The 27,947-nt window shown below is 51.9% G+C and overlaps 2 protein-coding genes across 8 annotated transcripts in view; one reads left to right on the forward strand and one right to left on the reverse strand.

Annotated features, from left to right (window-relative positions):
- Positions 1 to 13,208, reverse strand: part of ADAM17 (ADAM metallopeptidase domain 17) — a 235,919-nt gene extending 222,711 nt beyond the window's left edge. The window contains exon 1 of the mRNA XM_084513394.1: positions 13,203 to 13,208. The gene's annotated coding sequence lies outside the window, so the exon portion shown is untranslated. The remainder of the gene's footprint in view (positions 1 to 13,202) is intronic.
- GRHL1 (grainyhead like transcription factor 1) lies at positions 1 to 27,871 on the forward strand. 7 transcript variants are annotated; one of them, XM_084513401.1, is made up of 17 exons: positions 18 to 162; positions 1,785 to 1,850; positions 2,419 to 2,605; positions 4,696 to 4,766; positions 6,183 to 6,573; positions 6,960 to 7,036; positions 7,507 to 7,663; positions 8,012 to 8,123; positions 9,121 to 9,215; positions 17,466 to 17,624; positions 20,301 to 20,388; positions 21,775 to 21,914; positions 23,035 to 23,072; positions 23,153 to 23,241; positions 23,944 to 24,029; positions 25,345 to 25,409; positions 25,771 to 27,871. In XM_084513401.1, exons 3-17 carry the CDS (start codon positions 2,540 to 2,542, stop codon positions 25,883 to 25,885), a joined length of 1,749 nt encoding a protein of 582 aa, XP_084369527.1. In that variant the 5' UTR covers positions 18 to 162; positions 1,785 to 1,850; positions 2,419 to 2,539; the 3' UTR covers positions 25,886 to 27,871. The 7 variants fall into 7 exon arrangements, with proteins under 7 accessions (XP_084369524.1, XP_084369526.1, XP_084369527.1 ...); XM_084513397.1 differs by lacking the exons at positions 18 to 162; positions 1,785 to 1,850 and adding an exon at positions 447 to 535 and having other exon boundaries at positions 25,771 to 25,915; positions 26,220 to 26,384; XM_084513402.1 differs by lacking the exon at positions 18 to 162 and adding an exon at positions 454 to 535.
- The last annotated feature ends 76 nt before the right edge of the window (positions 27,872 to 27,947 follow it).

Genomic DNA, 27,947 nt, shown 5'->3' on the forward strand with positions numbered 1-27,947 from the left:
ACCTGAGCGGGCGAGAAAAGCCGCCAGAACCCGTCGGTGCGGCGGGCTGCGCGCTGCTCCCTCCGCTCGCCCCCGCTCCCTCCCGTCCCTCCTTCCCGACCCGCTGGGCCAGTTCTGCCGCCCGCCGCCTCCTCCTCCAGACATGACCCAGGACTACGACAAGTGAGTGCTGCGAGGCCCCGTGGGGCGGGGAAAAAAAAGGAAAAAAAAAAAAAAAAAAGAAAAGGGGGTGGGGGGGGGTGAGAGAAGCCCCTCAGGGGGCGCCCCCCCCCCCCCTCCATCTTAGGGCCGCGACCTGAGGCGGGGCGGCGCGAAATGGCGGCGGGGAGCCCCCGGCCGCCTCAGGGGGCTGAGGGGTGTGTGTGGGGGGGGCCGGGGCAGCCCCGCGGCCGTCCCGCCCCCTTCCTCCTCCTTAAAGGCCGCCTGTGGGGTGTGCGCCCCCTCCACACGCGTCCCCAATGCCCGGCTGGGGGCTGTGAGCCGGCCCCATGGACTTCTACGAGGCGCACCCCGCCGGGAAGGTGGATTTCGGCAGGTAACGGGGCGGCCCCCGTGGGCTCCTGTAGGGTCGGGGGGGATTTGGGGCTGTTAGGGGTCCCCTGCGCTGCCAGGCGTTGGGCTTCGCCTCAGCGGGTGCTGCTCCTCGCTGTGGCCGGGATGGGGAAACGGCGGAGGAGCCGGCGGCTGGAGGCTTCGTGGTGGCCAGGTGCTGCTGCTGCTGCCCCCCGTCCTTCCTTCTCGCCCCCTCTGGCTCCTGGCATCGCACGGATGGGTCAAAGGCACCGCACTCCGCTGGTTCCACCTCCCTTTTTCTCCCAAATGACCTGACTCGAGGAGTTACCCGCTTGTTTCGGATGTTCCCGGTTCCTTTCAGCGCGTTGTGTAAGAACAGGAGGATCCTTGGTCACCCCTTGAGAGAATCCAGCTTTATCTCTTGCTGTGCGCTCCTTGCTGGGAGGTGGATGTCCCCCATGCAATCTGTAATTTAGCACACGTGTGGCACCCCACACACAAATCCCCATAAAAGGGTTTGGTGGAGAGCTCGTCTCTTTTGTTATTTGCTTTTTTTTTTTTTTTTCCCAACTACACAACGCTGTTTTATAGGTACAAAGTGCTCTTATACATCCTGGGAACTCCCACTGCCTTAAACCCCGCCGAGCTGTCCCCCTGGAGCTGCGGGGCTGCTTGTGTAAGCGATAAAGGACCGAGCGCATCGTTTGCAGGGTGCTCGGCAACCTTTGGGGGAGAAGGTGGTGATAAATGCAGGAGCGCTAAGCTGATTACAGTGATTAGAGCGTTTCACAACTTGGCGTTTCACAACTTTTTGTGTTCGTAGTGTATTTCAATCTCTGAATGCATCTGGGTGAATAACAGATGGAAAGAATCCTTATCTTCCGGGGAAGGGGTATGAAGGTGGTGAGGATGTGTTTTGGTGGGTTTTTGTTTGCTTTTTTTTCTTTTAAACGAACTATTATCGATCTATTATGGATTGGAAGGAAAATCCACCTTTTTTTTTTTTGGATTTTTTGAGGAAAATCCAAATATCCCCTGTTCCACCCAGTCTAGCAAACTAATGTTGCGCTTGCACTGGAAGGAAAACTATTTCAGTTCGTCTAAAAAGTCAGATTTAAAAAAGGTTTTCTTGAACTGACTTTAAAGATGAAGCACGTGTTTTACCAACAGGACCCGAATTTGTCAAGGTGTCTAAGCTGGTAGGGCTCTGTGGTTGTCCTGCTTTCAGTTATGGGCTGAAAGTCCATGTTTTGTCCCTTTCTCCTTCGCAGCAATAGCAGAATGCTCAGAGCAGACGCAGTTTCTCAACGCACTACATCATCAAGGAAATAACCGAGGTTTTGTCTCCTTCCCAGTTCTAACTTGTCATTGACTCAAGCTGGGCTCACATCGCCTCAGCAGTCACCAGACAGCAAATCTTTTGGTGTTTTAATGTGGGCTCGGGGAGCGCAGGCACCTTCTGAGGGCTCTGGGAGAAAGGTGTTCTGTCGGTTCACACTTTCTAGTTCCACATGGAAACTCGAGCAGGTTGCGGCTCGCTACCATTACGCAGGATGTGCTGGAGGTTTAGTAGGTGGTAGGCCAGCAAGCACGTATAACTTCTGGGCTGGATTCAGAGCCTTAGCAGGTCTGGGGTGCTCTTCAACGGCCCTGTGATTGTGTATGGGCTGGTGTAATCCCGCTGAGTTTGCTCACGTTAATCCCGATTTGCACTGAGCACGGGTGAGATCAGAATTAGGTTTCTGGGCTTTTTGTGTTGACTAATCCTTGCAGTGCACTGAATCAGAACTTGAACCCTGTGAAACTGGGGCAGCTAACTTGAAAGAACTTCAGGAATGTTTTTCATGACTTCTAACAGGTGCTTTTTTCCTCTTTCTTTTTTTTTTTTTTTTTTTATGCTTCAAGTAAAAGACCCGTGCTGGTTCTTCAGAATGACTCTCTCTACTCCCAGAGACGTCCGTACACCAGCGAAGATGAAGCCTGGAAATCCTTTCTTGAAAATCCCCTTACGGCAGCTACCAAAGCTATGATGAGCATCAACGGCGACGAGGACAGCGCGGCCGCCCTCGGACTGCTGTACGATTACTACAAGGTAGATTGGCGTGGGCGTGCTTCTGGCAGCCCCTGGAGCTTTTATTCCACCGGTGGAAAAAGCATCGGTTGCTTGATGACAAAGAGTCGTGGCATGGATTTTGCTGAAGCCATGAATTTATCGCGAGGACTTTAAAATATAAGGCTTAAAAAATTCCACAAATTTCTCGTGAAAGATGGTTAATTTTTAGCTCAGTAAAATAAGATCTGGATCTTGCTGTGATGGTTAAAAAATCCAGTAGCGCTTTACTCTGCCGCTGCAGAACCCAGAGTCGTTAAATAGTCTCGATGAATGAAACTTTGGAGCGTGTCCGTGTCTGAATGCAGATCTGCATTTCCTTTTGCTCGTGTGAGCCCCGTTCTGGTGGGGCCGCTGGCTTTTGTGCTGCCCTGAAGCTACAAGGGCAGAATTTTTGCTTGTGGGTGGGGGATTGTCAGCCAGAGGGAGTTGGTGCCTGTTCCCTCTAACCTTCAGCGAGCTGTTAATGTGTTCATCCCTTGGCAGCTCTGCTTGTCTCCCCTTAGCATTCCAGGTCTTCTCAGAGACATTTACCTTCCTAAATGCTCCTGGGTGAGCTGAACCCAAGCAGATAACCTTCTGAGCTGCATGGAGTGCATTTCATTGAGCTTTCTTCTCTAAATACGGGAAGCCCAAGCCAGGGTGGCCTCCTTCACCCCAACGTTTGAGTCGGTGGAGGCCCGGAGACACTTGTAGGCAGGGAGGTGTCGTGCTTCTGTTGGAGTGGCTGGAGCTGCCTGGTTTTCCTTTGCTGAGCAGGCAGGGAGCTTGGCTCTGGGGCCTGGTGTTTTGGCTACTGCCTTCCAACAGCACTGAGTGCACTTGCTAGCCTCAGTACGCTCCTCAAACCCTAGCAGAGGTGGCATTGGGCATACAAAATCTTCGCCTTTTTTTGATTTGAACACATCTTATGTATCAAGATGGTCTTGTAATGCTTTATGCGGAGCTTAGCGCTCCACACATGCAACAAAATGCCCCAAATTCACTGGTGGGAGTGTTATTTGGCTGGTTTTGTGAGAGTACTGCCTTTTGTGCCTGCGCTTGCTGCCCTTTTGGGTAGGGGGAGGGAATAAATCACATTCACCAGAACAATTTTAACCCACAGAATCAGTTTTGATTTCTAAACATGTGGATTACAAAGAGAATGGCGATGTCGATCCTTCATGCTCGGCAAAGCAGAAGGGATTTGCTGTACGTTAACGTCTAATTCGGGGTTTCCTCGTGTTTGGGTATCAGTAGGTGTGTAGGAAATTTGGTGGAAAAACAGGTATTCAGCACACTTGTGAGGCAGGACGGTTAGGGCTGAAAGATTTATTGGAGGCTGCGATGAAGTAATGTCAGAGGGACAGCGTCTCGGCATTCGCAATACGCCCCCTCTCCCTTTGCAATATTAAAAGCAGCGATGAGATCACCTTTGAATATTTTATATTTAAAAAAAAAAAACACACTTGAAGACTCTTTTGTTTGATTAATGGGCTACCCTGATCCTTCGGCTGTTGCTAGCAGGGTCTGAGAGAAGTTAAATTTTCAGTCAAAACGTGGATTCTGCAGCTGTGTTGGGCTTTGGGGGTCCTCAGACAGAGGTTTTCGGAGTTCTGGTGGCTGTGGAAAATCCATTTCTGGGGTTTTTGGAGTCCTCGTGTTAGGTGGAACAGACAGGATTCAGGCTTTAGTCAGGGGCTATTAGGAGAAATATGCTTCTCATGCAGCTACGTCATCAGCATCAGAGCTAATTAGCGGCGCAGCGGTGATTACTTGCCTTGCACCTGAGCTGGCAAATGCAAGCAGTGTCCGAGTGCGCCCATGGAGCAAAGGGAAGCGCTGGGAGTCGGTTCCTCCTCGCACAGGAATATTTTGGCTTTAATCCATCAGGTGGCACGTGGGGTCCAAGTGTTTGAGCCTGGTGCCCCCGCTCCTCTGGTCTCTGAGGAGAAATTAAAGCCCTGAGCGGCCTCAGAGAGCATAATGTGAGCAGAGAGGGGGAAGAGCTGTGATGGCTGTGTTTGAAGGGCCAATTTTTCGTGTGTGGATGGGAGGAGGGATGCAATGACAGCGTGTGTTGTGTTTCCCAGGTGCCAAGGGAGAGGAGATCTTCAACAGCTAAACCAGAGGTAGAACATCCTGACCAAGATCATAGCAAAAGGTATTAGCTCTTGTTGTCGTGTCTGCTTCTCTCCCTTTGCTCTTAGACCACCAAAGCTGCTGAAAGGGAACTTTGCTGCTCCAGGAACAGGGCAGGGACTGGGCTGTGCTGTGAAGAGCTGAGGCCCAAACTGCTGCTTATTGCTGTCCATTCTGCTTTCTGTCTGCTTGTGTTAGCCAGTCAGCTTGGCAGAAGCTGCTTCCTTTAACGTTCAGTGAAGGCTTCCCTTCCCAAGGCTCAAAGAGGTCTTTTTTTCCTTTTTTTTGCATGCAGTTATCTTGGTTCTTCACTGCTGAATTTGGTCTCAGGCACCAGCAGCATTGCTCCCTCACACATGGGCTGTGGGGGAGGGACTGTTCATGGCCTTCTTTTGTATCCTCTGGAACTTCTTTATTTCTTCTTCCTCTTCCTGCCCTCCCTCTCTTGTGCCCCCTGCCCAAAGCAGACAAAGATACCGATTAAATAAATATTACGAGCGTGAAGTTCATTCAAGACAGGCTTCCACTCCCCCCATCCTCTTCCTTTGCCCCGATTAGCAGATTAAAATGTCTTGAGGACCTGAGGTGAGGTTTTGTGGGCTGCTCGGACGACTTCTGGTTGAGGAGAGCAGCCTGGCTCCCCGCCACGCGTTCCCACTGCTCCCCTGGCACCAGCTGTGGTCTTCCTCTGACCCACAACCTAGCAGGACAAAAAGCAGATTGGTTTTCTGCCAGTGGAATGAGCTGAACTGGCTCCCCAGGGGGATGGCAGCGTCCGAATTGGTGCAGAGCAGAGGGCAGCACCACGCTGTCGGGAGGGAGAAGGGAAGGGAGGGCTGGCTCCGAGCGGCTGCTGGCTCTGAGGTCAGCTCGGCCGCAGGTGTCGGTGTCATCCTGGCAGAAATGAGCGTGGTGCGGTGGGGTGGGGAGCGTGAAGCTATGCAAACCACCATGGGGAGTCTCGCTGGGGGTTTTCTCGGGGGATGTGCACGAAGGAGGGCTGTGACTTCCCCGGGAGCTCTTCCTGGGTGGCAGACTTGTAGGGCAGAGGAACGGCGACCTCGTTCCCGACGCCCCTCTGGCCACCAGGCAGCAGTTTGGCGCAGCCTAGCGTGAGCCTGCGTGTGGTGAGGGGAGCATCACAGCGCTTGGTTTTGGATCGCTGTTTTCCAGGCAGTGAGAATCGGGGCTGTGAACCCTCACCCTTTGCTCCAGGGTAATTCATCTCCAAGGTGGAGTTATTAGCAGTGGGTGAGTGGTTTTTCTTTTTTTTTTTTTTTTAATGAGTTTTCTCAGCTTTTCAGGTTAGAGTAGAGCCGTTCTTCACAGACACTAGAGTTGGTATCAGCTGTCATTGTCCTAAAGGCTGACAAGCAGTTCTTGTTTAACGAGAAAGTGAAAAGTTCTGTTTATTTACTTTTTCCGTTGCCTTTTGAAGGAACAACATCCCGAACGTGACGGAGCAATCGCTTATTTCCGCCGGGGAAAACAGAGTCCAGGTCCTGAAGAATGTGCCTTTCAACATCGTCCTCCCGCACACGCCGCAGATGGGCATGGACAAGAGGGGCCACCTCACCACCCCCGACACCACCGTCACTGTCTCCATCGCCACCATGCCCACCCACTCCATCAAAACGGAGACCCAGCCCCACGGCTTCGCCGTTGGCATCCCTCCGAGTGTCTACCACCCCGAGCCCCCCGAGCGGGTGGTGGTGTTTGACAGGAACCTCAACCCCGACCAGTTCAGCTCCAACACCCAGCCGCAGAACTCCCAGAGGCGGACGCCGGACTCGACCTTCTCTGAGACCTTCAAGGAAGGCGTGCAAGAGGTACAAAAAAAAAAGAGACACACTCCATGTGTGTTTGTCTTAATGGTACGCACTGAGAACGGCAGTAACTGTGGTTTTATTTATTTTAAAGCCACGCATCAAGGAACTGTGTAGCTGCTCCCTGTCTCTGAGATATGGGGAAGCTTTAAAATGTTGCCATACGTTGACTCAGAAGGCTTGTGAGATGTTGTGCTTAGTTGACACCCAAAAGTTTAGGATTAAAAACCTGCTCCGGTGTCCTGTGGGTGCAGACCAAAAATCAGCTCTTATCTGATGATCAATTTGCCCGCCAGAAGTTCTGTGGCAACAGGTATCTGCTTAATCTTGACTTTTCTTGTTGCTGCTGTGTTAATTGTTGTGTTTTGGTTTTTTTGTGTCTACACCAGGTTTTCTTCCCTGCTGAACTGAACCTCCGGATGACCAACATGAATTCAGAAGATTATGTTTTCGACAGTATTTCTGGGTAATGCTTTAACATCCCTCTTGGCCTTTACTCTCTTCTTCTCTTAGAGTTGGTTTTTCTGTGAGGAAGCGGTGCAGCTCGCTCCCTTCTGCCCTGAGTCTCTGTTGGGCTCTGTGTGTGAAAAGCACCACCAGCAGCTTATTAGCTTGTGAATTTAATTGAATTGCTAATAGCTAATGGATAGCTTTCTGTTCCGTGAGAGCAGCTTGCTGCTCGGTGATGGAACAGAGAGCTTCCAGGCCGGCCTGCTGCTGTGACTGGGAATTTAGCTTGCCAAGAACCTCTCTGAAATCTTCATTCATGAAGGGAATAGTTTTAAAAAGGGGCTCATCCTGTTTTCCAACTTCCTCGCCTGTTGATGGCTCAGTGAGTCAACTAACGACTTTGGAATTTCTCCAAATTAAATGTAAAACATTTAATCAGCTTTCCAGGAAAATGCCTTAGCAATCGCTGTCCTCTTGGCTTCGCAGGAACAACTTTGAGTACACCCTGGAGGCCTCCAAGTCTCTGCGGCAGAAGCCGGGGGACAGCACGATGACTTACCTGAACAAAGGCCAGTTCTACCCCATCACGCTGAAAGAAGTGAGCAGCAGCGAAGGAATCCATCACCCCATCAGCAAAGTCCGAGTAAGTGGCAGCTTTGGGGGTTTCTTGGGAGGGAGGGCGTGCGTCTTGGTAGCTTAAACTATCTGAAAACAAATCCCACCTGGAGAATCAGCGCGCTGGGCAGCTTTTACCCGCTCTGTCACCTCAGCGCTCACTCCTCCACCGTCCACCTCCTTCCAGACCAACCCCTCCTGGCTCTTCCTGCTAGGAAGCGGTGTCAGCACTTGCGTGCAGGTGATGCAACCCCTGCAACGAGCGGAAAACCCGACACCGAGGAGGACTTCCAAGACAAACGTACTCCGCGGCCTTTTCTTTCGCCTCTTTGCGTTGGGTTTTCTTTAATCTTCTGCCCTCCCCCTCTCCTTTCAGAGCGTCATCATGGTGGTGTTTGCTGAAGACAAAACAAGGGAAGATCAGCTCAGGCACTGGAAATACTGGCACTCGAGACAGCACACAGCCAAACAAAGATGCATTGACATAGGTAAAGGAACACTCTTCTTGCTGATGTCAAACTCCAGCCTAATTCCTTGGCACCGTTTGGCTTTCTGCTAAAGCTTTGTTATTTTAAGCAACCTTTGGATGAGGCTTTCAACTCTCCGTAGCTCTGCTGAAAGACTGGAGAGAGCTGCTGATTGTTTCGAGCTGGTGTAATTCTTAGGACCCCATGGAGGGGCTGGATTTTGGAGGGGTTTATTTCGTTCAGGAGTAGGCTGAGTTCAGAGCCCTGTGTTGGGAGATATAATTTGGAGACAGTCATTACAGCTGCTTTGGCCTGTCTTGGTGGCTGTAGCTAAATTGCAGCCCACGGTCTCTGCAGCAGTCTTAAATACCGTGTATTTAATGATTTCTTCAAATCCTTGTGGAAATACCTTGATGCTAGTGATCCTCCTTCCCACAGCTCTGCTCACAGCCGCCTTTTGGTGCCCGGCAAAAAAAGAAAACACTGCAAATTTCCACTCGCCTCTAGACAAGGCAGTGGCTGGCTGGCGTCCAGCCTCCTCTGGCTGAAGGCTGGCTTGTGCTCCTCGCCTTCCTTCTGCGAATAAAAGCAGGGATTAATCACTTGGCACTTGCAGCAGACGCGCATGCAAATCTCTGTTAGTGAAGGAGTTTTACTGCGAGCTTGTTCCTCTGCCATCCGGAGCAGAGTTTCCCGTACGCAGCAGGTTGTGGCACGGGGCGTGCAGTGTCTGTCTGCTTTTCCTCTAGGAGAAGCTGCTAGGGATCTCCTGGGAGCCCCCTATTTTGCCCCTCCCTCCTGTTTTTTTTGTTTTTTTTTGTTTTTTTCTTTGTTTGTGTGCTTGGTATGAGAGCTATTTGCAGCCTTTTTAATGATCCCTTTTTAAATACAGTTCAGCTTCCTTTGCCCCCAAGGGGTTGCTGAGGAGTTGCAGTTTCTAGCTGCTGTGTGTGTGAATTAAGAGCTCCTCCGGACGGTATCGCCTCTCCCTCTCCCTCACGCCTCTCCTTTCTAACAGCTGACTACAAGGAGAGCTTCAACACCATCAGCAACATCGAGGAGATCGCCTACAACGCCATTTCCTTCACCTGGGACATCAACGAGGAGGCCAAGGTGTGTGAGCACGCTCAGGCTGCCCGTCCTTTGGGGGGGGAAGGGCAGGGCGTGTGGCCTTACCCGGTGATTAGCGTGTAACGAGTTTGTTTACGCTCTGCTGTGAGGCAAAACCTCCCGGCTGTTTCTTCAGAGGCTTTGGATGCGCAACTGCTTTCGGGTTCTTGGCTGAATCGTCTTCCCTGAGAGACGGGCGCTGGCAGAAGGAAGCGCCGAGGGTTTCCAGGGGAGATGAGGCGGTGCTGAGCACAGCGGGGCTTGGCAGTTAGCACAGCCCCTTGGCAGGAGCCAGGGGAACGATTCCTGAGGAGTTAAGGCTGGGACGAGGGGCTCGTCCTCAGCTGCTGCTGTTGAGCTACCCAAACAGTGCTGCTGAAACCCGCAGGTGCCAACGCACGGTGACCTATTTCCAGCTCCAGCAGCCTCCCGGTGAACTCCCTTCTGATCTCGCTGCAGAGAGCTGCCTTGCAGCGTGCCTGCTGTGAGCTGGGTAGGGATTTGGGCACCAGGCTTCCCGCTGGCTGTCCTGAGGAAAGCAATCCTTTCCCACCCGCTGAGCCCAGCCATTTTTCTCCCCATTTCCCCTCTCAGGGCAGTGTCAGCAAGCCAAGAGGCACCGAGCAGATCCAGATAGAGGACGTGGTGAATTTTTAGCACCTATGGACCAAAACCACACTGTGCAACACCTCCCCTGCGCCATCCTTGGCGCATCCAGGCGGAGATGCTGGTTGTAGCGGGGCCAGCAGCGCTCATCTAGGTGAACCGAAGCGTTCAAACAGGTTCCTCAGCAGGGAACTGGTAAACCTGGTGCCAGGTGGTCATCGCCCAGGTGCCCCACAGACCCCTGAACATTCAGGTCTTGCAGGCCCGCAGGGAAATTGCCCGTGGCAGTTTGGAGATGTCTCAGGACACCCCCGGGGCTGTATTTCAGCTCGCGGGGAGATGTGACCCAGACTGGTTTTGTAGCTACAGAAGGCGAGTTTGTCTCCAGGCTTTCACTCCTAGTGTGCAAGATCAGTGTGCTTTGAAGGCACTGTGACTCCAGGAGCCAAGCGCTTGTGCTCTTGGTGTCAGGATCACATTAAGACCAAAACACCGTGGATTTGGAGTGTTCAGAGAACTCCCATTTGTAACAAACGCTCTGTGTTTTAAAAGCCTGTTCAACTTCTTTATTTTTTTGCCCCCGAGTGGATGCGTTCTGTCAGTGGTTGGGTTTCTCAGCCGAGCTGCTGCTCTTTCCCAACTCCTGTGATCTTATCAGGAGATGCCTGAGCCAATTTCAACAATTTTTATTGCATGGTTCGCTTACCTTGCGTGCACGCACTCTCTCCTTCCCCCCCCCCATCTCTTTTTTTTCCCCCAGAGAATATTCTTGAAGAATACACAAAGAGCAGGGAGTGAGGAGAGCTGAGCTCCTGTGGAAGACCTTCTGTAGCATCAGAAATAAATAATGTCTGGTCTTTAATAAGAGCAGCGAGGCATGGATGGTGCATTTAACCAGCCAGCAAGCCTTGCTGCTTAGAAACTTGTCCCCTGGGAAGCAGGATGTGACAGCGTGCTGTGGAGGGCACCAGGAGCACTTCACGTGTGCCAGGCTTTTCCCACTCTGGGATCAGTGCCTGTGGGTTTTGGAGCTGTTTTGTGCTTCTTTCTGGCAGCTCCTCTCTGCCCTCTTCTGTTCCTGGGAGACAGCACAGGAGTTGCTGGGAACAGCCAGGCTGGGGAAGTGGTGTGTTGAGAACTCGCTGGGCTTCCCGAGCGTGTTCAAGCTGGAAAAGGGCTCAGGACCTAGAGTGAGAGTGGCGAGGGGAGACAGGTTTTGAGTGGGAAAGAGCAAGCGATGCTTCTGAGACTGGCACGAGTGAAGGAAGGGTAGAAAGGTGGAGAGGAGGCCCTGTGGAGAAGGGAGGATGGTGAACTGGGAATGCAGCTGATGAATTGTTGAGCTGGGGATTTGGGAAAGTCAGCACGGCCGCTCGGGAGCAGCCCCAGCTGGGTGGGAGCGTGGCCTGCTGAGTCGGGCAGAGATGGGAGCTGATAGAGCCGCCTGCACGCGGCGGGGGAAGCTGGAGTCACCCTCAGGCTGGCCGAGACTTCAAACAGTTTCCCACCCTGTCCCGGGCTTCTGCTGCGCTGGGCAGACGGTCAAGGCAGAATTGTTTCTTTTGGTAACAGCTTTTGGGTGTCTGAAGACAAACTCGTCATCTTCTGGTGCTTCATTAGGGCTGGGATGGAGCTCGCTGTGGAGGTGCCAGCCCCTCCTTGTTGACCAAGCAGGCTTGGCCGTCTTTAAAGTCTGTTGCTGAAGCTGGGAAGAGGAATTCTTGTCCTTGCAGTGCTTTCTGTGTGGGTTGCCTCCACCTGGCAATGGGGAGAAGCATCTGTAGGCTCAGGGTGTGAGTTTTTTGGGACTGGGAGCTGTCTCCTCGGGGTCCATACAGAATCACAGAATTTCTAGGTTGGAAGAGACCTCAAGATCATCGAGTCCAACCTCTGACCTAACGCTAGCAGTCCCCACTAAACCATATCCCTAAGCTCTACATCTAAACGTCTTTTGAAGACTTCCAGGGATGGTGACTCCACCACTTCCCTGGGCAGCCTGTTCCAATGCCTAACAAAATAGTGTGCCTGGTTCTCCTTCCCCTGGCTGCTATCCGTGAGAGGTCTCCTGATGGGGATTGTTGCCAGGCGCGTGGTTGAGCGCGCATTTCTCACCCGCCTTTCCTGCCAGTCCGTGCTGGCTGTGGTCCTGTTACCTCTGCTGCTACCCGTTAGGCTGCGTGGAGCAAATTTCTCTCTCCTTACCTCTGGCCTGGGGACACAGCCTTGCTCTCGGGTCAGTGCCGGCTGAACAATCTGGCCGGGTGGCTTTCCCAGGGGTAACTGGCTGTGCTGGATCCGGCTTTGCTCAGATCCCGTGGAGCAGGAGGGTTGGGGCTGGGGCTCTGCCCAGGGGGCTCCAAAACAGCTCACGTGCCTGACCTGCTCAGCTGCAGCTCCAAGGAGAGGCAGGATTTGGCAAAACACACACGTGTCCTCTCAGTGGTGGTGTCTTTGCCGGATTTTGTGGCTGCAGGAGCTTGAAGGTGGTGTTTGAGGCACCTTTCTGTTCTGTAAGCAGGCGCTGTGTGAAAAGACTCCCCTAAAAAGGCATACACAGGGAGGGTGTGGCCATGGTGTTGGCTGGTAGAGCTTTTGACATCTTCCCACCAAGGAGGAGATGCTCTGAGGTCTCAAGTGACACCCTGCATGACAGAGAGTTCAAACAATGCCCTTTTTTTGCCCAAGATGAATGGGACAGTGGTGCGTTAAGGTGATTTGTGGCTAATTGGAATTGGCCTTCAGAAATATCACATTGCTCCATGAGGGTGGTCTTCTGGCAGTCCTTGTGCTTCCTGCCTGCAATTCCTGGGCAGAACTTCTTCTCTTCTTCTGGACAGGGCGGATTTCGTGCTCTTAACTTGAAGGCTGGGGTGTACGCTGCTGGTTGGTTTTCAGAGTTTCTTCTGGTGTAGCCCTGGCTTTGTGTTGGCTGTAGGAAGAGCTCAGCTTCTGTGATTGATGAATATTGCCCGGATTTGTAGGGATGCCATTGTAATGAAGCAGCAGTCATATGCCTCATTAAAGAAGGTGTTGCCACCTCGAGCAGCGCTGAGGCCGTACAGGTTTGGTGAGTTGGAAATGAAACGATGAAATGTGATGAGTCAAACATACTTCAAGGAGAGGGGCTGGGTTGGAGCCAGCGCTGCAGACCACGAGGACTTTGAGGCACAGCTACGTGGAGCAGGGACGTAGGGAAAGCACTGCAAGGATTGTCTGCCTCGCAACACGGACATTTTTCTTTTAACTTCCATTCCTTTCATACCTTATGGCAGAACTTCCTCTTCAGCCATGCCTGTGCCTTGGCAGACTTCATTCTTTGTCTTTTTTACCTCATGGCCAATTGTTCTCCCCCCCCCAAGCTGCTGCTTTTGTTTCTTTTCGAACCACCCCGCCGGGAGCTGCCACCTGGGCTGCATCTTTTATCTTATCAGAGCGTGGGGCGGGGAGGAAGTGCTGGCAGGAGTGGGAACCTCTCTCCCCGCTTTTCCCACGTGCTGGGAGCAGAGCTTCGTGCGTTTCCTCGCCCCAGAACACGCTGCAGTACCAATCGGCCTTCCCATTTGAGCAGGAATCTGCATTTTCCTTTCATTCCCCTGCCTTCTCCTTCTGTTGGTGGCACCAGCTCGCTCCGAGGACGCTCTGGACTCTCTGCCAGGCACCCACAGGGGCTGGGGGGCTGCTGCAGATCGATTCCTCGGGCTCCCAGCGGATGCGGCCCCGTCGCGGCCCTGCCAGACGAGCCTTATTTGGAGCGTCCGATCCCGAAGGCGGGGAGCCCACAGGTGCACGAGTTGCCCAATTTATTTTTTTATCTCCCTTTTCCTGGCTCGCCTCCTGCTGATGCAAAACCTGCGGTGCGCACGTGGGAGGCGAAGAAACGAATGTGAGAGCAGGAAGACGAGCGACCTCTCAGGTGATCCCTACTGAGCTGGTTTGGTGTTTTGTTTTTTTTTTTTTTTTCTTTTTTTTTTCTTTCTTTTTTAAAGCCAGAGCAGTTTTCTCAGCGCTGCTTTCTTAGGACGTGCCCCGGTGGATGTGTGCGGGCAGAGCTCTGCTCGCACTGTGAGCCTGGAAGCCACCTCGCTTCGTTAGCACCCCTCAGAGCCACGCTGGTGCATAAATCATAAAGCTTTGGGGCCAGGGGATTTGCATCCTGGCAGCTCGCAGCACGGATTGAGCATGTTAAGGCCCATCTTGTGTGCATCCCGTCTTGTATACGTCCGTGTGGATGTATCTTTAGCAAAGACCCTTTATTTTTCTCTTCCGTGTCCGTATTTGTCCAAGCCTGGAGGGAAACCACACGCCTTCTGCCGTCAGCACTTCAGCAGCAACTGTGGAGTTTCTGGGTAGTTTCTCTTTAGTGCATGGCTGATAAATGAGTAGTTGGGGCTGCTCCTTGGGGCTGCTCTCACCGGGTCAGCCCCAAAGGTTCCTCTTCGGGTTAGCTCGGTCGAGGCCTTCTGTGTCTCTTTGTCCTGCAAAAAGTGAAAATAACACGGAGGTAAAATCGGCTGTGCAGCAACTGCTGCCTTCCCCGGCCAGAGCCCACAGGGAGGAGCGTGGAGCAGCACGGATCCCACGGGTCCTGTTGGGCCAGCTCTGGGTGCGTGGGGAGCCCGTCCACAGGTGAGGCTGCCTCTTTGTGGGGTTGAAATGATCCCAGAACGTGCTGGGACCCCTTTGCCTACCGTGTGTGGGACCGGGACAATCCCAGAAGGACGTCCAGGAGCTGCACAACGGCCAAGATAAATTGGGGGGAAGAGCTTGGGGGGCTCCAGCCCTTCCTTTCAGAGAGGCATCTCATCTCGCTGACAGCGACGTTCCTGCAGCGCTGTGATTGCCCTTTAAGTACGCCTGGCTTGTTTGAAAGGCAGATCTGGTTGGAAAAAGGTGCTGTGTGGAAAGAGCTCGGCTGTCTCCGCTGCCCTTCCTCGAGGGCACGCAGCAGAGCAGCCGGATTAATTTTTTCCTGCGTTATTAAAGCTCGCGGATGGTTCCTCGTGGCTCCCGAGGTGGGCACGGCGCCGTTCCTACCAGCTGCGAGCAGCGCGGGAAGTCACGAGGTCGGGCTTCTTCCCACGCTGCCTCCCGTCCTGATCTCAGATCTCCCGGCTTTACAGCCTCTGTTTGTGCTTTCCATGAGGCCGGGCTGCTCCTCTGCCCCCAAAGGCTGCAGGACACGGGATGTGGTGGCGAGGGAGCGGTGGGTGCGGGGTTTCTGGGGCACGCTGGGGTGAAAAAGCAACAAAAAAGAAAGAAAAAGTAAAGCCTGGCTTCGGCTGGAGAGGAAAAGCCTGGAAATCTGATTCAACGTACACTCGAGGCTTAACTGCCGAGCAAGCAAAATAGCTCGGGAATGGGTTCCTAATCCTTTTCCAGATCTGTTTTAAAGAAAATCTGCCTAACTTTTGAGGCTTTGAGTCATGGCTGTAAGCGCTGGGGCTTGACAGCGCTCTATTTTTAAGCGCCGTCGTTGTGTTGGATCCTGGGAGGTGAGATGAAAATGTTTTTTTTCTTTAAAAAAAAAAAAAAAAAAAAGTAACAACAAATCTTAATATAGCTGAGAATGCGGAACTGCCCTTAGAAAAATAGGTTGGACAGATGAAAAGGAATCTTGCTCAGCAGGCTGGAGACGCAGAGCAGCTTCTGCGGTTACGTTTTTCTTTCTTCTGGCAATGTTGGGGTGGGGATGGAGCTGGCGCGGTCCCTGGGCCTGACGTTTCTTCTCCGGGGCGAGTCAAATCTTCCCCAACAAAAGCTCCTGGCTGAAACTGCTCGAGCCCAAAGTGGAGAAGCTGCTCTCTGCAAGGCTGTTTTTGGGGGAAGTGGAGGGGATTTTAAGCTCAAAAATAGGATTTGGAGCTGTAGGGCGGGGAGGGAGGAGCAGGAGGAGGGGAGCCTTTCCCAAGGGCTTTGTAGGAACGGGAGCGGCCAGGCTCTGAGGGAGGTGGTTGTCATCTGCCTGGCGTCCCCAAGACTTAAAGGGCATGAAAATGAAGTCAGCCGTTCAAAGCCCCAGCTAAGCAAATGAGGAGAGCTTCGAGTGGGAGGATAATCTTTGCCATCTGACGGGGCCCCGAATTCCCGTGGGACACCCGTGGCGCCCTCCTGCAGCAGCACCCACCCCTCGTGCCGAGACCCAGGCTCCGAGAGCCGCCTGTGCTTTGCCTCCCTGCTAAACCCAGCTTCCAGGAAGCCTCTCGGGCAGCAGCCTGCAGGCAGAGCCCAAAACTGGGCCCCGAATTCTCCAGGAGAGACGTGCTGCCCCTGCGAAACCCGTGTGGGATTTCCCAGGAGCTGTGAGGCTGTGGCAGACCTTCTGGGGCGGCTGCTGCTGCGTGTTTCCCCGCAGAACATCCCCCCCTTTTTTCGTGCAGACAGGAGAGCTGCATGTGAATATTCATCAGGGGTAAATAAACTTAAAACTAAAAATGTCAAAGCATGCAAACACCCGAGCCACGGCTCGCTCACAACACCCCCCTGCTCAGGGAAGCCGATTACTCAGGCTGTGCCCGCAGCCGATTACAAGAAAGGGGTGAGAGCAGCTCCGAAAACACCCCCGAGCTTTCCCCAGGGCCCTGCCAGAATGCGCTTTGGGAGCTGAAGGCAGCAAAAAGGGGAGGCGGGCGGATGAAAGGCAGGGATGGGATGGGAAGCGTTCAAACAGCGATCCCAAACAGACCTCCTCGCCTTTCCGAGCTGCGATTGAGCCTTCGCAGTACCGAGGCGGCTCCGGAAGGTGGCAGGAGCTCATTGCACAGCTCCTCAGCCTGGCGCTCGGTGTTAGAGGCGAGAGAAATCAGCAACGAGGCGGTGGGAGCGTGCTCCTGCAGCAGGACAGCGTGCTTCTGGCTCCCACAGCTTGGATGCCTCATTTTTTTTTTTTTTTTGTTTAATTTATTATTTCAGAGGTGGGTGGCCAGCCTTAGCTCACGAGGCAGAGAGGAGAGCCGCCTTTTGAGGCAATTAAGAAAATGAAATTAGATGTGTTGAAAAATCACTCCTAATTCATTTTTTTTATTAGAATAATGAAAATACTGCCCTTTCCTGGTGGTTCTGAGCTCTGACAGGGTGCTGCAGGTCTTCCTGGGGAACATTCAAATGGTGTTTGTAGTTTTAAGAAGCAAACCCAGGAACTCTCTCACTGAAATGATAGCATTATTTATTTGGTTAAAGGTAATAGCTTGCCTAATATTTTAATAGCTTTTCATACAACTTAAGAAGTTCTGTGTGCTCGTATCAGATTAGGTGCAACTCGCCAAGCTTTGGTTTACCATGTCTGAATTAATGCAAGTCTTTCAGGATGGTAAAAGACTCCCCAGTGAAGGTTGAGTGTAGGAGAATTCCTGCTGCTAAAGGTTTGCTGAGGAGAGATGAGATAAAAAATACTGAGGAAAGACGGGTGGAGCTCTCCTGAAGTTTGAGAGTTGGCAATTCACTCTTGTTCAAGGGTTTTGTCCCTTTTAATGCTATCTATAAACACTAAGGAACGTGGTGCTGCTTCGTGTGGCTCTCAGCTGATGCCTCAAAAGACAGGAAGCTCTCCCTGGAGGGTGAGGCCCTGCACTTAGCTCTCAGCTCTGGCCGTGTAGTGCCTTGCCAGGAATTTCCGTGGCACTTCTGACGGACTGGTTTCCTCTCCTGCAGGTTTTCATTTCTGTGAACTGCCTCAGCACGGATTTCTCCTCGCAGAAGGGGGTGAAAGGCCTGCCCCTGAACCTGCAGATCGACACCTACAGCTACAACAACAGGAGTAACAAGCCCGTGCACCGAGCCTACTGCCAGATTAAAGTCTTCTGCGACAAGGTAAGGCCGGCTCAGCGTGCAGGTGATGTTTTGGGGCGGGCTGTTCCACAGCTGAGGGGGCTGCTTGGGATTTGGGCTCACCGAGGGCTCCTGTGCAAGGGAAAATATTCCAACCCCTTCCACTTGGCTCATGGAGGTTAGGATGACCTCAGATCAATTTGCTGCTCTCCTGAGCGCCGTGTAGGTGGTGACTTTGGAGAAAGGTCAGCCTGTGGCAGAGGATCAAATGTGGTGGTCCAGACACTCGGAAAAGCACCCGATGGACTGAGCGGGTGGAGGCTTTTATTTTTGCCCAGCTTGTGTCCTGACAGCCTTTGAAAGCGCTGGGTTTGTGGAGGGAGGGATGTCTGCCTGTCTCTGTAACCTGCCCCCATCCAAACCATCCTCAGAGGGACCACGTCCTCTCCGGATGGGCTTCCTGTCACCCTAGGGCACTGCTGCAAAGATCCCAAAATGTATGGGGTCTGCCTCTGCTATGGCATCCCATGGGTCCGCCCTGCCATGTTTCATTGTTTGTTTTTGTATTAAACCCAATTTTATTAAATGTACCAGGGAGCTAAAGTCTTGCTGCTACCCCTCTGCAGATGCTCTTCTGTGAAGTTGGTTCATAAAAGGGCAGGCTCGGTGAGCACGTCATTTCATCAAACCCCGTTCCCCTGCCGTGCCGCTGGATCCTTTATTTTCGTTTGGGGTTTCGACCTTTCCTCCCGCTGGCTTCCTCCAGATGCTTTGCAAACTGGAGCTGAATTAACGGAGGGGGAGAGGGGGAGAGAAGGCACCGAGGCCCAAACCCCAGCCCTGTCCGTCCCCTCCGGCCACCTGCAGGAGCCCTGGCATTTCGGCAAGAGCTCCCAGTTTCCCAGCAGCAGTCATGCTTTAAATCTCGAGCGATCCATCAGCTTACCACAGCTGCTTATAGGAGCACGGTTACTATAGCATCCACACAGCTCAGTCCTTAATGTGTTTGTCCTCGTGGCGCTGCCTGCAGGCGAGTGCTCTTATCAGGGGGAGCCTTTCAGGAGGAGCTGAAGCTCCAGGGACGCAGCCCTGAGGACCTGCAGCCAGTGCCCCTTTTCCAGCGCCTCCTGCACGCTGCGGGGCACGGCTCCAGCCTCCAGCTGGCTCCCTGCAGCACCGTGCTGTTACATGAGACCCGTTTGGCTCTGTGTCCCCGATGCCCTCACGTCTCCCAGCCCCTTTGCCCTAGTTTCCACGACCGGGAAGTGGCTCCTGGTGACATTTCCCCCCCAGCCAAGCGCCCCGGCTGCCTTGGCAGGTGCAGAGGCACGGTGGGCACGCTGATGGGGAGCCCGGCTTGAGTTCCCCAGCGCACATCCCTGCTCAGCCCCTGCCTGGTGCTGCTGGATGGCCTGCAGGGGAAAGGCCGCGCCACGGAGCACCCGGGGAGCTCCTCTCCTGTGTGTCTGGGGCTTACCAGCAAGCCCCCTTCCCCTGCAGGAGGGAGGAATGAACAGCCCCCCTCTCCGAAACACATCTTCCCTTGTACAGCCCAAGAATCCCCTACACAGCCAGAGACTTAGCAGGAGAAAAGCAACAACCACAAAATCCTGAGGCCTTTAACACGGTGGCGAGAGCACAAAATCTTAGATTTCAGGCTGTAGGCAGTTTTCCCAGCTTCATCACCTTAAAAACTTCTTTCTTACGAGCTTGTTTATCCCAGAACTGCCGAATACTGGGCTTCTGTCTCTTCTTTCCCATATCTCTTTTTCTTCCTTCCTCAAAAATTATCTTACCCTGAAGCAGAAAGGGCTGTTACCAAAGCAGCTGAGATGCTACGGGTTGCAGGGGATTGAAAACAGAGCTCTGAGACTGTACAGAAAGGGAGGAGGGAGGAGACTTCCTCAAAACACCTCCAAATCCTGGTCTGTGTGTTCCTCACATCGAAGACAGCGCAGTTCTGTAGCGTGAAGTCTGAGTGGCAGAACTTCAGTAATCCCAAACACAAGGTAGAAAACACCGGGCTGGAGCCAGACGTGCTCTTCCTGCTGCCATCCTCTGCAGTCCCCACAAACCAGACTTCCTTTTTCCTCGCCGTTAGAGCTGCCTGCGAGTACCTAGCAGGAAATACAGCTCCCTCCCTGCTGCTGCTTGGGCTGGAGCTCCAGGGCTGTGTGGGCAGGAACCGGGGGGCTGTGGCTTCTGCCATAGCCTGGCACTGGCACAAGGAGAAGAAATAATGCCTGCTTTAAAGCAATGAGTGTCTGAGCTTTAGCTGGGCTGTACGTGTGACGTGCAGAAAAGTAGCTGGCCCTTGGTGGCCCAGTGTGGCTTCGTTTTCACAGATCAGTGTTTAAAGTTTACTTACTGAACTCTTATGTTGAGAAAATGTGAAAGTTTTTCTTATTTCAAACACTTCAGATTTATTTCATATCATTTTTCTTAATGGTTGGTTTTGCTGTGGGTATCTTTTGTCATCACATCCCCATCTGACTTGAAAAACAAGCCAGTGGCTTCATCTCGGATATGGTCACTGGACTTTAGGTGGCAGGACTTGGAGGTAAATTCTGGGCAGATCTCAACGTTGCCATCATCTTGTACACTGAAGCTGACCTCCACAAACACAGCTCTTACAGAATCGCTGTTCCTGCCTCTGGATGGAAACCCAAACTAAAAAGACCTTCCCTTACCCCCTTCCCTTAATCTCTTGTCTGGCAGGGAGCGGAAAGGAAGATCAGGGATGAAGAGCGAAAGCAAAGCAAAAGAAAAGGCAAGTGCACTGACCCCAGCTCTCAGTTGAATGCCTGTAAGTAGAAATTACTCCGCGAGTATTTTAAATAGTAGATCTCATTTTGCCTGCAAGTAACTTGTGCGCTGGTGTTCTCCTCAGTCCATTTTTTTATCCCCTGTGGAATCGGTTTTGTTTTAAGCTGCTGTTTATGGCGTCACTCGCTGTTTCACAACTTACCTAGGCCTGCACTTTTCCACACGTATGAATGAAGTGAGGGCCTCAGCAGTCTGTGTGTGATGTGGGGATGAGATTTTTGTGTTTTTACTGCTACCGATGATTTTTTTTTTTTTATTTTGACTGCAGCAGCCCATGTTTTGACTAGTTATTTGCTAACAGAGCCGCTTAGAGGAACATCTCCCTGCTCACCTCTTTGTGGGGCAGGCGTGTGCTCTCCCCTGCTACAATCAGGGGCTGGTTCAGCAAGCACGCGCCTCCCGCCTTGCTGGGCAGGATTTTCCTGACGCAGCAGGTCCGGGCAGCTGGAGCAGCTTCAGAAGCAGATAATGCTCCCAGGGAACCCGTTTGCTCAAGGGCAGGTGGAAAAAAGGGATGGGTTTTTGCTTTTTGCCCCGAGTAGAAGGTGGGTTTAGCACAGTTTCACACAGGCAGTCCCCCGGCGGCTCCCAGGAGATTTTTTTTCTTTGCCTAACGGCTGCGCGCTGCCAGCAGCTCCAGCACTGACTCCCAGGGTCTTGTGATTTTACAGAAGGTGCTTTCTAGGATGAATTTCCTTGGCTTGGGCTTAGCCCGAAGTGACCTTTATTTTCCTGGAAAGCCCAAACCATTGCTCTTCAGTTCTCGTGTGGGGAGTTTTTAATTGCCTTGAGCCACTAAGCTGTGGTACCCACCTCCAGGATCTCTAATACCACGTGCCCGTGGATTCAATGGCAGGAATTATTTTCACCAAAAGTCACCAATTATTTTTTTTACAGGAATTGAGCAATCTTGGGGAAAAAAAAAATCAGTGGCACGTTAATTCTTTGTCTTCCTTCTGACTTTCTGGTGTGGGAAATTCAGCAACATTTTGGGGGGATGCTTAGGGAGAAGAGGGGAGCTTGAACCATCTTTTGCCCTCTGTTTAGTTCTCTTAATACGTGGAAGACCTGGGTTTCTCTGTGTGAGTGGTCAGAGTGCTCCCCAACCTGTTTTAATGCTTGAATGAAGTCGAGCAGCTCACTCGGATGGAGCAAACTCCTGTTCCTCTGCAAAACAAGCTGGTTTTTGGGGTCCAGGCCCTCCCCCAGGACAAGCCAGGTTCAAACTTCCCTGCTACAGGGGGTTCTCCCTCTGACCCTGACCGTGCCCAGCAGCCTCTGTGCATTTGAAATGATTTAGGAAAGCTTTGGCCTCGTTGCCATTTATTTACCCTCTCCTCCACCCCCCTCTTTGTTCTCTCCCCAGTTTCCGACGTCAAAGTGCCCATGCTTCCCTCGCACAAGCGCACGGACATCACCATCTTCAAGCCCTTCATGGACCTCGACACACAGCCCGTCCTCTTCATTCCCGACGTTCACTTTGCGAACCTGCAGCGCGGGGCTCACGTAAGCACCGCCCGTGGGCCTGGGGAGGGCTGGGGGGAGTAGCTGCAGGAAGTCTGGGGTGCTGTGCGTGCAAATAAATCCGAAATACCAGGCTGTCTGCACTGGGGCTGTACACAAACACAGGGCGAGCCTTAAATGAGCAAGGGACGTTGCTCCGAGACGTGTTGGCTGGAGTTACCCAGGGATGTTGTCTGAATTAATTATTTTCAAATGAATTCCTGTTGGTAAGAACCTGAAGTGATTTTTTTTTTTCCCCAAGCATCTCCAGCTGAGAGTTCCCTGAAGGAACCGCAGGCTGTTTTTCTCTTGTAAAGTCTGTCGGGTTTCTGGTGGGCTGCTGTAGACCTCGGGCTTCTCTCTCTTCAGCCTGCTGCAGAGTGAAAAGCCGTTTGGCGGAGCTGGCGAATGTCTCAGCTTTGTGATCTGCTGCCAGAGCACCCTGCCGCAGCATTCCTGGGAAGTCCCAGCTGACAGGAAGCTGGAAGGAAAAAAAAACACGAGTGAAACTTCAAAACCTTCAGCTTCACTGTGTCGAGAGTTCTGGCATGTGACAATGTTAACCTGACTTCTTAAGAGCACTGCCTGAGCTCCTACCAGGGATTGGGAGAATAAATGTGTTTCTGTAAGATTGTAGGAAAAAGCACGTGTTAAAAATCAAAGGTTCCTACTGCTGAGTGCTGATGGAAGACACTGCACCAGACAGAAAACCAATTGGCTCTTGTATGTTCCCATCTTTAGCATTTGCGATCCTTCAATTTCTTTTATGAAGAGGTAAAGATGCCTAGTGGCTTCTGGGAAAATTGATCTTATTTTTGATACAGGGTTGAAAGATAAGAAAAGAAACAAAATCCAGTTCTGGATAAAATATTTTATAACCCTAAGCAAAAATATTATCTGTTTAATAAAATGAAGGCAACATTTATTGCTTGGACCCAAGCATCTCACTTCTAGTAGTGTAGTTTCGGCAGGCTCCCTACCTGACAGCCTCTTTGTCCCCTGTATCCTGTACCGATCCTTGAACAAAAACTCGTCGCTGGGGCACCTCTGGGTGGATAGCAGCAGGATCATCCCAAGTTTTTCTGCATAAGTCAAAAATAAATGTTCTGTTTGTTTTCAAAAGGTCCTTCCTGTTGCTTCGGAAGAGCTGGAGGGTGAAAGGTAAGAGCGGTGCTACTTCAGCCTCATCAGGTTTTGTCTCTAACCGTGCTGTGCCTAACTCTTTGTCCTGTCAATGACAGCTCCAACCTGAAGAGAGGAGCTTATATTGGCGAAGAGGACTTCATCGCCAGTCCTAATAAGATGGCCAGAATAGAAGAACCAAAAAGAGGTATTGAACCAAACTGGGAGAGTGTTCTGCTTCTTTAAAGCTGTTATCAACTTCTGCACTGTGTTGTGGGATTGGATATTGCTGTGGGGTCGTGGAAGATCAGATCCCTTTGGGATGAGATCCCCTTTGGAGATGGTGCAGAGGGTGCTGCCTGGTGAGAGCTGTGTGTGGAAAGACGATGATGAAGTTTAAAGGGTTAAAAGGCGAGGATTAAACTTCTGATGTGGCAAAGGTTACAGCTCCCAAGTTGGATGTGAATGGGGCTACTGCTGTAGTCTGCGTAAACTAAAAAGGAACGATGGATTTTACAAAAGGGAATGAGGCCTCTTTGTTCCTCTTGCTGCTGTATGCCACAAAACAAGACCCTTGTATCCCATCCAGGCTGCAATACCTACTCATTAGAAGACGGATTAAAGCTGGCAAAGATGTCCAAGTCCTGGCTTTTTAGCCGATAAGGCCTGCTCCTCAGCCTTAACGCAGGTTTTAATGGGGCTGATTTTCTGTACGCTGACTCTCTGCTAGCTTGAGAACACTCAGGGTGCTTGTTAAGGGGAAGGAAGACCGATGAGACAGCACAGGAGGAGTGGGGGAGCACAGAAATAAATTAATTAAAAAGGAAGAGGTGGCTGGGTTGGCTTCACCTACTGCTCAGGTCTTTGAGGAGCAGTTACACAGTTACCTCCTCTCTGATTTGTTTTCCAGTGTTGCTGTATGTCCGGAAAGAGTCAGAAGAAGTCTTTGATGCACTTATGCTGAAGACCCCATCTCTGAAAGGCCTGATGGAAGCTGTAAGTAACGAGGCTGTTTCCTAGTCCTTGCCTTCAGTTGGAGGAAAAAAGGAGCGTAGTCCCTGGCTGTCCAGTCGTGCACAAATAATCGTAGGAATGCTGATCCCAGTTTGTGTCCTTGTGTTCCTGCTGCTTTGGGATCAAAAGCAGAAGGCTGGTGCACTTTCACTAGCGGGAAAATGAACATAAATAACACTTCGATTCACTGCTGAAGGGGCTTTTGGAAGCTTCCCTTTTAAGTGACTTACTCCACACACTGAAGGTCTGAGTGTAAGAAGGTGTTTCTGAGCCTTCCTGAAAATCCAGGCTTGTCTTTTTCAAGTCCCAGCTTCTGAGTGTGCTTGAATACTTTTTTTATGTATCCGTGCACACAAGCATGAATTTAATTCCCTGGTGGGTGACTGCCAAAATAGCCTTCCACCACCCCTGCTGCTGCAGTGCTGGAAGGAAATTCAGAGCTTAACCCTGGGGAACGGCGCGATGCTTGGCACAGGCTCAACACTGACGTTTCTGCCTGTTTTTCTGTGAGTGGTGCCTTGCTGAGGCGCAGAGGACAGATGTTTTGTGGCTGCACAGCCAGGTTAGCTTTGGGACCCAGGGATGGGTCCTGCACTGAAGCTGCACCTTTATTATTTCACCTGGACTTCATAAAACAAGGAATCAAAGTTCAAAAATGCAGGCTGGAGAGCTCCTCCTGTGCTTTGGTGCCCTGTCCATACTGGTTTGGTCCTCGCTGTCAGTGCAATAGAGCAATTTGCCCGGGTAAATCAGATTTAGGATACCACCCTGTGACTTTATGATGTCTGTGTGATGAAATGTCATGCTCAGAGGCTGTGGTTCCACCTGGAGAACCCTGTGATGGGTAAAGGGAGACATTTATGATCACCGTATGTCTTTAGCAGCAGGGTTCCCTGCTCTTTTGCCATCTTTCCCCTCTACCAGCCACTGCGATGACTGGTTTTCACCTCACCCCTCTGACACTGAATTTAAAAGTGGCTTTCAATGTGCTGAAGGCAGCCCGGAGAGGATGCTGAGTGTTTGTTTCCTGTTTCTTGCTCTGTGTGGGCTTTTTGTCGGGTGGGCGGGGGGTTGCCTGGTGAGAAATCAGTGGCCGGGCTTAGAACATTCACGTTTTTTGCACTGAAGCTGGCAAACTGCAGAGGAGGGGCTCTCATCTCTAGGCTTCTCCTTGTATTCCAGACTTAATATTGTCCTGAAAGGGCAGAGCAGACCTTTTATTGTTGCTTTCTGTGCAATAGGAAGGCAGCACTGGCAGTCTCCTTGCTTTACCCATGCTTGCTTCCTTTTGTTCCAGATATCTGACAAGTACGACGTTCCCTTTGACAAAATAGGAAAGATCTTCAAAAAGTGTAAAAAAGGGTGAGTACGTATCCGTGCTGCAACTCTGAGAACACGACCACCTTTTTCCAAACCTGTAGGCAAATCTGCTTTAAATGCCTCTGTGCACTGCTCATACGCAAATCCCACATCACAGAACCATGAAGGTTGGAGAAGCCCTCCAAGTTCAGCTCATGAACACGCCTTTATTTTTCCTTTTAATCTTTCAGGAATTTTCTTGGTTCTTCTCTAAATCTTCTCTGAAGTCCCTTCAGTTTCTTAGCCCCTTCCCCCAAATCCCTCTGGTCAGAAAAATGAGTGCTTTTATCGCCTTTGGAACGTGGTTTCGAGCGTTGTGCTTTCATAGCAAAATTACCTCAAGCCTGATTTTTTATTTTTCCAGGATTCTGGTCAACATGGACGACAACATCGTGAAACACTACTCTAACGAAGACACCTTCCAGTTGCAGATCGAAGAGGTCGGGGGATCTTACAAGCTCACTCTCACCGAGATCTAAGATCGCTGAGCCTCTGGATTTTAACCAAAGGTCTCGAGTGAACATTTTCCCAGAATTTGGCGTGTTGGGTAAAACACTAATCGCCTTCTCCAGGAGCCAGCCAGCTGCCGGCTCGTTCTGGGGATCACAGTGCTTTTGCCTAACACCTTTTGTGTCTCTGCTCTTCCCAGAGAAGGTGGGAACGCTCATGGCCTTATTTGCACTTGAAATGAGCGAGCAGAGAGCAGCGATTAAATAGAGAGCATGTATAAAACAGTAGTAACTACGGGAGGGGAAAAAAAAAACCCTTGGAAGGTGGCCTTGTAGAGCGGTGATCCCTTATTTATCTCTTCAGTAGCCACGTGGGAGCCTGTTCTCAGCTACTAGCCTTGTGCCGGCCTGTTTTCTGCGAGGTAGGGCTGAAACCACTCCGTGACACCCGGAGGACTTGGGGCAGGTCGGAGAGAAGCCTTCGTGATGTTTACTCCTTAACAGGGCAGGTCGTTGAGGTCATTTTTTTTTTTTTGGGGGGGGGGGGGGGGAGGGAGTAAAAACTGCCTTGCTTATGAAGAACTCGCCTTAGTAACTGTGTGAACTCTCGTCAGATGAAGCTATATTGTATATAAGTGCAATATATTTTTGAAGGTTTGTAAATTTGTGTACATAGGAGTGATATATATAATATATATAAACCCTGCTCCTCGCCTGCGTGCCGCCAGTCTCTGCGACGAAGCCCAGCGAGAAGGAAGCCGCGTGCAGGGGACGCAGATGTTTAACGGGGCTGTTTAAACCCGGACAAACCCTCACCCTCCGCCCCAGGGGAGCGCGTTTGGACGCTGGCAGAGCGCCCCGAGGGAGCTGGGGGCCAAGCATTAATGGGGTGCATCCTATGGGGCAGCGGGTAGCAGGGAGTGCCAGAAACCTCCCCAAAGTGCCATGGTGCCACGTGTGTGCTTCTGAAGGAAGGGAAAGGCGCCCTCTGATCAGCAGCGAGTGAGGGACGCACAGGGGAGCGGCAGCACCGGGCTCTAGGGCAAAAACTCACGTTATGGGGTGCCACACGAGCAGGGAAGGGCAAGCGCTGGGTCCTTACCCCTCTGGTTTTCCTAGCAACGGGGATTTACAATGAGTTTGTAATGTTTTGGGGCTGGGAAGAGCTGCATGTGCTTCGCCTAGGGCACAGAGGTTGCTCTGGCTAGGAAATCTGGCCGGGATATAGGGCTGCGAGACTGACACGGGTAGGGTTTGCTGCTTGGGGCAGGAGCAGAGCCCGCAGGAAACAGGAGAGCCGCCTTTTGCTCCACTTGGCACAGGGGGAGCCCCAGCTGGAGCCTCGGGCCAACAGAGCGCCAGGGAGTGGGCTTAAATTGCAGAAATTCAGGTTTACACACTCAGAAGGTTTTTTTTTTATATATATATTTTATTGTTATTATTTTATGACTTAGACATGAGTGTTTTGGGGGTTGTGTTTGGGATCCCAAGCTGGGTCCTACGCTGGGTGCCGCCTCCTCTCCTCCACGTGGGTTGACGGCCACCACATCCAGCACGAGGATGGATCCCAGGGCTCTGTGAGCCGCAGGAGAGCAGCACGGCACCATGGCCCTACAGACGACGGCCGTGACCCTACAGAGAGCCCCTGCAGCGATCCCACAGAGCGCTCAGCCTGGCACTGGACCTGCCCCTTGGGCTTCCCTTCACCTTCCGGGGAATGGAGTTACTATGGCAAGGGAACTTTTTAAAGCTGATCTTTAGATACGGAATATATATATTTACAGGTTTTTATTAAAAATGGAAGTTTTAGGGCCAAACCTCAGTAGCTGTGGCTGTGTAGAGGTAGGGTGTGGGGTTCACGGCTGGGAGCCCCAGCCTGATGCTTGTTTTCCGCTGGGCCGCGGGTCTTGGAGCAGTAGCAGCGCTGCGGGGTGTGCGTTTCGCGGTCCCTCTGCTGTTTTGTAACTCGCCGTGTACTTCCCACCGCCCTATTAAATTTTATATGGTCCTTTCTAACCAGCAGCCCTTCATTCAATGGGGCGGGGACGTGGGCTGCACGGGGGGCTGTGCGGAGCTCCGTAGGCCCGTGGGG

Source organism: Aythya ferina (assembly GCF_964211825.1).
Source record: "Aythya ferina genome assembly, chromosome: 3".
NCBI classification, from domain to species: domain Eukaryota; kingdom Metazoa; phylum Chordata; class Aves; order Anseriformes; family Anatidae; genus Aythya; species Aythya ferina.

Bases quoted from the DNA above. Each gene is read 5' to 3' on its own strand.
- GRHL1 (XM_084513396.1), top strand. From the start codon at position 489: ATGGACTTCTACGAGGCGCACCCCGCCGGGAAGGTGGATTTCGGCAG. The intron at 21,915-23,034 runs GTAAGCACCGCC...TGTTTTCAAAAG, and splicing joins ACCTGCAGCGCGGGGCTCAC to GTCCTTCCTGTTGCTTCGGA. The intron at 23,073-23,152 runs GTAAGAGCGGTG...TGTCAATGACAG, and splicing joins GAAGAGCTGGAGGGTGAAAG to CTCCAACCTGAAGAGAGGAG.